Here is an 8,851-nt window from a genome sequence, read left to right as displayed (position 1 = left end):
ATTAAGTTTGACTTAAGACAAAAACTTACATCTATACTACTATTAAAAAAGCAAACAGGTGTTTGTCTAAAGTCACACAACAAACTGTACACAGGATAAGCAGAACCATCCGATCAAATTGACTTAAACACATCCTACCGCCTATATTACATCAATAATCTGTCAGCCAGATCAACGTCTTAGATTAAATGTTCTGCCTAGACGCCGCGTCTGCCGATCGTGCGAGCGCTCCGTGGCTGCCGTTCCCGCGTCCCAGCGGCAACTCCCTGATTTTCGTTTTTTTAGGAATCCCTGATTTTCAGTTTGGTCCACGCGAAAGTGGCTCCCGAGTCCCGGCACTGGCTTTAGGCCCCAACAAGAACGGCGAAAGAAGGGATCCGCAGCAACAACGTTGCGCCGCCGCTCCGCCCGTGCGCTCCCCACCCCCGATCCGCCCCGAGCCAACCAGGCCTCCAAACGCCGCCGTCGAGCTCCTCTGCCGGTCAGCCATGCCCAGAGCCCTCCTCCCTTCTCTCTCCCTCTCCTCACTAATCTTTCTCCCTCTCTCCGTTCCCACACTGCAGGACACCATGGCCATGGACTAAAGCTCCGCCGGACCTTCCCTCGCGAGTGCCGGCCCTCCTCCCGACTAAATCGGCGACGGCGACGACCGGTGATGAACACATGCCTACCCCCTTCTTAATTCTCCCGGGCAGTCTGTGATGCAGATGCCGCCGCTGCCATTCTTCCGCACAGCCGAGGACGCGAAAGTCGTTGTTGTCTGCAACTCAGCCGCCTCCAATCTGTTGCCCTGCGAAGTTGAGGAGGGTTTGTTGTCCGGACATCGCATCCTCCTGCTTGTCCTCTACCACAGGGTCGTTGCCATCTTCAGTCACCACGGCCACCTCTGCCTTGTCCTCTACCACGGGTTCAGTAGGGGCATACCACCGCATGTCCTCTTCACATGATAGGTACAGACTTGGCTAAGCAATTTTATGTCAAACTGCACATAAATATGATTAAGTCCTTGTTGTATTTTTACTGGTAGGGAGAGCAGGGGAAAAGTCTTGTGGATACATATATGAATGCCCGCCAGAAGAAGAGAAAGGTGTTTGGCTGCAAATCAGTTTTATGTCAAACTGCACATAAATATGATCAAGTACTTGTTGTCTTTTTACTGGCAGGGAGAGCAGGAGAAAGTGTTGTGGATACATATATGAATGCCCGCCAGAAGAAGAGAGAGGTGTTTGGCTGCAAGTAATTGTGTTCGTAGGCTGTCCATATCACCGGCACTAAGGGGAAATGTTCGACTGCCACGTTCCTGTCTAATATCATGAGGGAGCAAGCATAAACTGTGGGCTGCTATTCCAGGTATTCCACCATATCACCAAGCTCCGTGTATCATTTAATCCATTTGGTAGTAACTATTAGACGACATGATCATGGAAATTGTATGGTGCTGATGTTTATGCAGTCCACACCTTTTAACAATCCGAGAGCGCATCACCTGTTTCAGCTGCATCTTTGAGGGATCTTTTTGATCTGGCAAAAGGAAGCTATTGATGAATCAATCGAATATTTTCAAAGATATTTTTAGGTTGCAAGGTTGGTATTTTGCTTTAATAAAATGCTGATGATGCGTACTCAGATATTTTTTTGTATGTCCCCGAATGGGAGCCTATACAATACCAATAAACGATAAGCATAACAAGAAAAATAGAAAGGTACTATCGAATGGGAGCCTAATTTCTTGTTTCAGTATTGTCTGCAGCTTTGTTTCAGGAAGATTCAATTCTGTAATTTTTTTATGTCGCATTTGAAGGTGTCGGCAAGTAAGCGGCTCTACATCTTGCCAATTCCATTTCTAATAGGCATGAACCCCCTGTGTTCTGGACAACTAAGGTTACATGCATGTGTTCATATCATAATCATGTACCAATTCTGAGTCAGACGCGTGCATTTGGATTGGATATTGAACCGAGCCCGCCATTTTATTACTCTGAAAGAACTATACAGTGATATTTGGCTATTGCTTTCGGTATTAGAGAAGCATAGAAACTGAACTGCAGGGCTTTCTATATTTTTATGTGAAATTCCTCTATGACATTGTGCCATACTATTTACTTTGAGCAACCTTTCTATGCTATTTTCTTGGACAGTTTATACTGTAATCTCTAGCACCTCAATATATGGTAAACAAGTGCAAGCTTGGGTATTTTTTCCTCATCTTGTATTCATTTTATTTGCTATGTTACTTTAGCAATCAAATAGAATCAGGCACAAGCTCCAGTTAGTCCTGTGTAAAAACTGATGTGCAGGTGTGGACCATGGATTCCTTATTTTGTGCGTTTCAGACTTGGGATCGTAGGGAGAAGTGTGGACTATGGAGTCACACCAGAACTCGATTGACCATGGCACATCTTCATAAACGAGTCACGGCATCGGCAACAATATTCAAGATTTCATGTTCCCTTCATTTCCAAGCATCACTCTTAAAGCAATATATGCAGGTTCATCATTCATGCGAGGGATATGAATGATGAAACAAAAGTAAAAGGTGTTTATGCCAACAGATCATCATAATTTGGGAGGAGTGTTATGTCGGCTTTATAAAGCCAGTAGCATCCTACTATTCGCAGTTTCTGTACTTCAATGAAATAATACAATTTTCAAATTATATATTTTACGGCCATATATACTTTTTTTTAAAGTTACGAGGTTCCATGAGGTTCCATGAGATTAGATGACGACTCTGATGTGTCATTTTGACAAAAGGCCCACTACGGTCAGTTCTTATAGTTCAATTAGATAATGCAATTTTCAGATGATATGTGATATGTTTTAATTTATTTATTTCATATGTTCTTTGTCACCGGCATTTGTGCATGAATTGGTTACATGTCTGCAAAGCTAACCAAATAAGAACGTGATGAATTCAATGTATGCAAAACTAACCAAATATGAATGAGGTGAATTTCCTGACCACATTTTGCGCCGGTCCTTACTATGAAACAAACTATCTATGCCAAAATCACCACTCCTACATTTTCTATTTTCACTGGTTTACTGACTTCATTCTTCACAAGGCGTGGAAGATCTCTATGAATAAGCCACAACTAGCAGTAACTATGTTTTTTTTTGCCAGAGAACTATGTTTGGTTCTAGGCTGCCCTGCTCCATGTTAGTCCACAATTCTTTTGGAATTTCAGGTTGATAACAAATGTAATTCTTCACCATATTTGTTAGCATTACTATATCATGCTGGAATCCCTTCTCTCCATTCCCCGGAAGTACTTAACTTCCTTTTCGCAGAATCCACATCCTACGTAATACATGCAAAAAATATGTTTATACATGAGATTTTTTTCTCACGGTTATACGTGCGTGCACGTGCACGCTTACTAGTGTGAAGTAAGAAAACTAAAAGTAACATGCACTACTGGTAAGTCACTGTAAGTATAGGTCCAAGTCTGGCTGGAACCATATTGCGTTCATGGGCTCCTTGGCATAGAAGGAAGGGCGGTAGCATTGCTCCTGGAATGAGTAGAACGCCTGCGTCCTGCCACCACTGTTGATCTCACTATAGTTCGGGAGGAACATCTTGTTACATGAATCTTCTCCTGTAGGTGGCACAACAATCAGAGCATTGCTCCTATCCCAAAACACGGCCGCGTCCTCCAAGCCTTCCAACTCGGACCAAACCATCCGAGACCGATCGAGCTTGAACGTTCTGACAGACCCATCATCGCCGTTCTCTCTGATAATGGCGATCAACTCCCCCTTCCACTCCACCAGATAGTTATAATAATATTCCCTAGAATGCACCTCAACGCTTCCGCGTATCGGTTGATTCGGCTTTTCGAGGATGTTCCATTCCATTTCGTCCTCGTTCGGGTCCACCACCCCAAGCCTGCCATTGATGTCCAGAAAATAGAAGAGTCCATCCAGGAAGACGGGACTGTGAGATGCCATGAAGAAGGTCACGTTGTCGTGGCCTGCGGATTCATCCTTCCAATCTTCATCTCCCATTCGCCATGTCTTTATCATGACAACTTCGCCGTTTGGGGTAGATCCTGCGGCAAGGACCATGAAGTCCGGAGAACCCGACACCGAAGAAAATGACAATCCTCTGAGACCAAGGATATCCAAAGGTGGAAGAGCGATCACATGGCCACCATTAGGGTAGTTCTTGAACAGATTCACTAGGAAGATCATGTGGTCGCCGCCTCTCGATACGATGACCCAACCGTTCTTTGTGAAATGCAGTAACTGCGATCCTTGAAATTGGAGACCTGAAGTAGGGATATTTAACCTGATACTATACTTCTTCTCGCTCACTGGATCGAAGATCTCGACAAGATCCTCCTTGGTCCTTCCTGCTGGCTGAGTTGTCATGAGCAATGGTGACACTTTTGCATTCTGGATCGGGCTCTTAATGAAGTTCCACTGCTTGCAGACAACTTTCAGGTGTAGGAAATCGATGAATGAAATCTTGGGTACTAGTAACTGCAATAAGTCGGTATGGAGATCACGCCACTGCCTCTCCTCTCGAGAGGCCGCAGCGCTCATCCCCGTGTCCTCTTTTTCTTGCTCTCCACAACAATGTTCAATTCTTGTTTGCATCACCTGTCAAGTACAGGTTAAACTCGCGTACTCAACTTAGGTAATCTACCAGTAATAATATAATCATGTACAAACTTACTTCATTGGAGACATCATCAGAAGTGTCGATGATTCGTGCTGCTTCCAGACCGAAGCTGCAAATACATACATAGAAACATTAAATTATCACATTGATCAAACGCACAAATACTACTACTACAACTAATAAGTACTTATTCAGATCGAGTCAGTCGAATTAAACTTGCCTAGTAGAAAGAGCCCAGAAAACTTCCTGACCATCATCGTCAGATCCCTCGACTATGCTGAGCCGAATGGTCATATCATCCAGAGACACGGTGTAGATACCAAATCCACCACAAACCTCGCGTAGCACATGGATACAGTTGGGCTGAGTTCCTGCTTCAGCCGCTGACTGGACCGCAAAAATAAAGTTGCCTACAAAAAAAGTTCTATCGCCGATGGTGTCCACCGTTTCCCATGCATTGCCCTCATCGTTCCATCGGAAAACCTTCACATCCACCACCTCCACCGGGCACCCATAGAGGCAGCAGCGCACCAAGAAGAGCTCGCCACCGGGACATGGCACCGGGTAGCACTTGTATCCATTGTGCACTGGGCACGGCGGCGGACGCGTCATGTCCGCCCTCTCAACCACTGGCGCCGGGCCGGACGCATCGACAACCACCAAGGACGCCATGGTCGTCGCGTACACCTTCCCCTGGCGGCCAGGGGTTATGGGGCCGTCGAACTGGTCGTTATTCTGAACAAGCTCCACCGGGAGTCTGGACCACCCTGCGTCACCGGGGCGGCAGTGGAGGAGGAACCTCGCCCTGATGAAGCTGAGCACAACGGTGCAGTCGGGTGGGGTCTGCGACGAGAGCGCGCAGCCGAACAGTAGGTCCGGCTTCCGCGCGTCCTCGGGCAACGGTGGAAGATCGATCACGGTGGGGGCCGAGCGCGACATGTCAGCGAAGCTCACGAGGGAGCACCCGCTGGTAACCTCGTCGAGCATGAGCGACCAGTCTCCGTCCAGGCCGAGGCATAGTTTCCCTTGCAGCACCGGCATGTCCGGCGTCTCGTCCCAGCGGCGGCATCCGTTGAATTGTACCACCCACGGTGGCTGTTGCGCCTTGGCCATGAAGTAGGGTTCTTCGATATCTGCTCCGGAGCGCGTCTCGAACCCTGGATATCGATCTCTTTTTGGGGGGAGAAACGTCTGGGTCTGTATGGAGACCTCACCTGGTCCGTTGGTGTCCGTCACGAACCTTTTTTTTTTTGGTTATTCCACCGGCTTCCGTTTACGTCGGCTTCAGAATACGACACGAACGTTTTGTTCGGCTGGGCCTGTAATAATCAAATACAGCGCGACGCAAACCTAAAAACGGCCCGTACCGGCTGCTTCCAAGGACGGATGTGTACTTAAATTAAATGTAATGGAAAGTGGAGTAGAGCTAGCAGCAACCGTATCTGAATTAAGAAGACTTCCTCTTTGCCGTTGTACTAAAAACCTTCAGGATTCATGTCGCGCCGTCCAAAGGCTTCGGAGGCTTCTTGCCGCTGCCATCCTCTTTGCCACTGGGCGAAGGAACTTACAATTCTCCTCTCTGGAAGCCATATGTAGCTTCAAGTAGTCGATGGTATGTGGATGCAGAGGAAGATGAGTATATGCTGAATGTTAATGTAATCATAATCCAAAAATTATTACCAGCAGAATGGTACATTTGCTATGTTAAAATTGGTAAAAAGAAAATGATTTAATGGTAGCCTGTTGTATCCCAGATCATAATACTGCTATAAATTTGTGTAAGCAAAAAAGAAAAAGAAACATGAACTGCCATATTCAAATTCTATCAAACCAAGACAGTGTTATTCATAAATATCTAGTGTAGATAACAATGCCCAATCTGCACGAATAGAATAGTAGTTAGGCGAACCAGTTAATTCTCTTGGAAAAACATACCGAAAAAACAGAAGTGATGGAGTGTAGCAGTAGCAGATAATCATTAATGCGTTTTCCAAAAATGTTCTGGAATTTGAAAATTTGTTCGCATTTTACAAAAAGGGTTTCCATTTTTAATTTTTGTTCATGTGAACGAATAATCTTAAGGATTTTCAATTTTTTCACAGATTGAAATTTTGTCCACCATTTTAAAAAAGTTTGCGTTTTCAAAGTATGTTCTGGGATTTGGAAAATTATTCATGTTTTAAAAAAAATTGGAACATTTCAGAAATGTTTCCGTTATAGAAAATTGTTTGGATTTTCAAAAGATGGACAATTTTCACCTTTTTTTACAAATTCAAAAAATATTCAGGAATTTAAATTGTATTCGCAGTTTCAAAAGATGTTCTGAAATTTAAAATTTGGTCACGTTTGTCAAAAAGTATTCGTAATTGCAGAACAGTTTTAACAATTTTTAAGTAATCCCCAATTTGGGCCGCGGTTTTAAGTTCATTTGTATTCGCCCAACAAATATGTTACATAAGCTTGGTGGGGTGGCTAGCTTGTCGGGTGCATAAGGTGGAGGTCCACGTTTTGAATCCTAGGTGGCTCGCTTTTTTCTTTTTATGCATTTGTCGCCCGACCTCTCGCGCGAGGTCAATCCAAATGGGTCGGCCCAGTCGCGCGATTCCTATGCGAACGGACATCTTTTTGACACAGACCCAAATTAGTACCATCTCGCGTATATCTATATCTATTCTATATCTATATCTATACCTACTATTAAAGGGAGGTGATATTCTTGGTTTCGTCCCGCTTAGTTGGTCCTACGTTAGGTTTGTTTTGCTTTGGTTTTCGTCGGTGATGTGTCATCTATATGTGGCGCCTGGTTTCTACAGGGTGGGATTATTTGATACTGTAGCGGCCGCTGCACCCTGTCTACTCCAAGGTTTGAGAAAAAGTTCAGTCCAACCAAAAGCCCATTATAAAAAAAGGTTCGCCCGGAGTCCGTCCACACGTGACGGTGTCTGTGCCGCTTCTGGCGAGTTCGTGGCCTTTCCACCGTGCTCCTGTCCGGCAAGCCTCGCCGCTCAAATCTAAGCCCAAAATCCACAAAACCCACATTCTTGCTCCCGTTTTTTCTGCGATCTAATCGCTGTTCTGCATAATCCACCAATTCTCTCATCAATCTCAACCACTCTAGAGCCGTGAGAGAGATCTTACGTGCTGAATCTGAGGCGAGAGAGCTTGAGGCGACAGAGTTTCAAGGGAAGGATTTGTGTCCCCAAAATCCAAAAGAGCTCTCTGTCATCAGCTTCGAATCAGCAATCCGCCGGAGGTGAGGAGCGATTCAAGCTCTTCCGGCACCAGCAGGAGTTTGTCGACCGACGCGCCCAGCATCGCCCTACTTCCGCGCGGCCCGAGTCCGTCGCGTCCACTCCGGGCTTGGGCTAGCGCTCCGTCTGCCGTAGCGTCAGCTCCAGCGACAGCAGAAGCGGCTGCGTCAGCGGTAGCCACTCGTCCAGGAGCGCCTCCTCTGACCACGGCGCCACGCCGCCGCGGAGGTCCTGGTCAAGCAGCTTGCTCTACTCGCACCCGAGGCCGTTGCCGCAGTTGCGCTCGCGACCGAGCTCTGTCGTCAGTTCGTGGAGCTGTCAAACCAATTGGAGAGAAGTGTGGTGGCGAAAGACAGAGTAGGTGGTGTGACGTCCAGCCAGAGGTTGCTGCTATCCGAGGCTACAATGGGAGGTGAGATGATACCATCTTTGGCTAGAGTGGAAGGAAAATTAAAGGGTCTGCAGCTCTCGGAGGCGGAGAGGAAAGTGGTAAAAATCGGGAAAAATGCAAACTTCATGACAGTGGGCAAGCTCCAGGCAGTGGGGAAACTGTTGTCGGATAGACCGGCGAAAGCCGAACATCTAGGGAAGACTCTGGCTGGAGTCTGGTGCCCCTTCTTTGGTTTGGAGTGTAAAGATCTTGGTAAGAACCGGTTCTTGTTTTCTTTCCGTGAAGAAAAGGGGAAAAAGAAGGCAGTAGATAATGGACCGTGGTTTTTCAATAAAAGCTTGCTAGTGGTGGAAGATTTTGCACCAAATAAAACTATAGATGATTACCAATTTAAGATGATACCAATATGGGTTAGGCTATATGGTATTCCAATGGGGATGATGGATAGAGAAACAGGGGCTCTGATTGGGGAACAAATCGGAGAAGTATTAGATATGGATCTGGATGACAATGGCTTTGCATTTGGGCAATTTATGAGGATCAAATTACGAATGGACATCACTGTACCACTGATGAGAGGAA

The 8,851-nt window shown here is 45.9% G+C and overlaps 1 protein-coding gene and 1 long non-coding RNA gene across 3 annotated transcripts; one reads left to right on the top strand and one right to left on the bottom strand.

The window, feature by feature from the left end:
• The first annotated feature begins 352 nt into the window (after window positions 1-352).
• LOC123040550 (uncharacterized) lies at window positions 353-1,912 on the top strand. 2 transcript variants are annotated; one of them, XR_006418186.1, is made up of 3 exons: window positions 353-481; window positions 564-950; window positions 1,028-1,912. It is a non-coding gene; the product is annotated as an uncharacterized lncRNA (long non-coding RNA). The 2 variants fall into 2 exon arrangements; XR_006418185.1 differs by having other exon boundaries at window positions 564-1,912.
• Window positions 1,913-3,253: 1,341 nt separating this feature from the next.
• LOC123040549 (uncharacterized) lies at window positions 3,254-5,781 on the bottom strand. The gene is made up of 3 exons (XM_044463361.1): window positions 4,848-5,781; window positions 4,682-4,736; window positions 3,254-4,605 (listed from the first exon to the last, which is right to left on the bottom strand). The coding sequence occupies exons 1-3, from the start codon at window positions 5,738-5,740 to the stop codon at window positions 3,427-3,429; spliced, it is 2,127 nt and encodes a 708-aa protein (XP_044319296.1). The 5' UTR covers window positions 5,741-5,781; the 3' UTR covers window positions 3,254-3,426.
• Window positions 5,782-8,851: the final 3,070 nt, after the last annotated feature.

The sequence above is a fragment of the Triticum aestivum genome, chromosome 2B (genome assembly GCF_018294505.1).
Source record: "Triticum aestivum cultivar Chinese Spring chromosome 2B, IWGSC CS RefSeq v2.1, whole genome shotgun sequence".
NCBI lineage: Eukaryota > Viridiplantae > Streptophyta > Magnoliopsida > Poales > Poaceae > Triticum > Triticum aestivum.
Note: the sequence above shows the minus strand (reverse complement) of the source record. Positions and strands in the feature narration are given on the sequence as shown.

What these genes read in the sequence shown, in the direction of transcription:
- LOC123040549 (XM_044463361.1), bottom strand. Translation starts at nt 5,740, where the DNA reads ATGGCCAAGGCGCAACAGCCACCGTGGGTGGTACAATTCAACGGATGC. An exon ending in TTCTGGGCTCTTTCTACTAG is followed by an intron (nt 4,737 to 4,847) that starts GCAAGTTTAATT and finishes ATGTATTTGCAG; the next exon opens with CTTCGGTCTGGAAGCAGCAC. An exon ending in CTGATGATGTCTCCAATGAA is followed by an intron (nt 4,606 to 4,681) that starts GTAAGTTTGTAC and finishes TGTACTTGACAG; the next exon opens with GTGATGCAAACAAGAATTGA.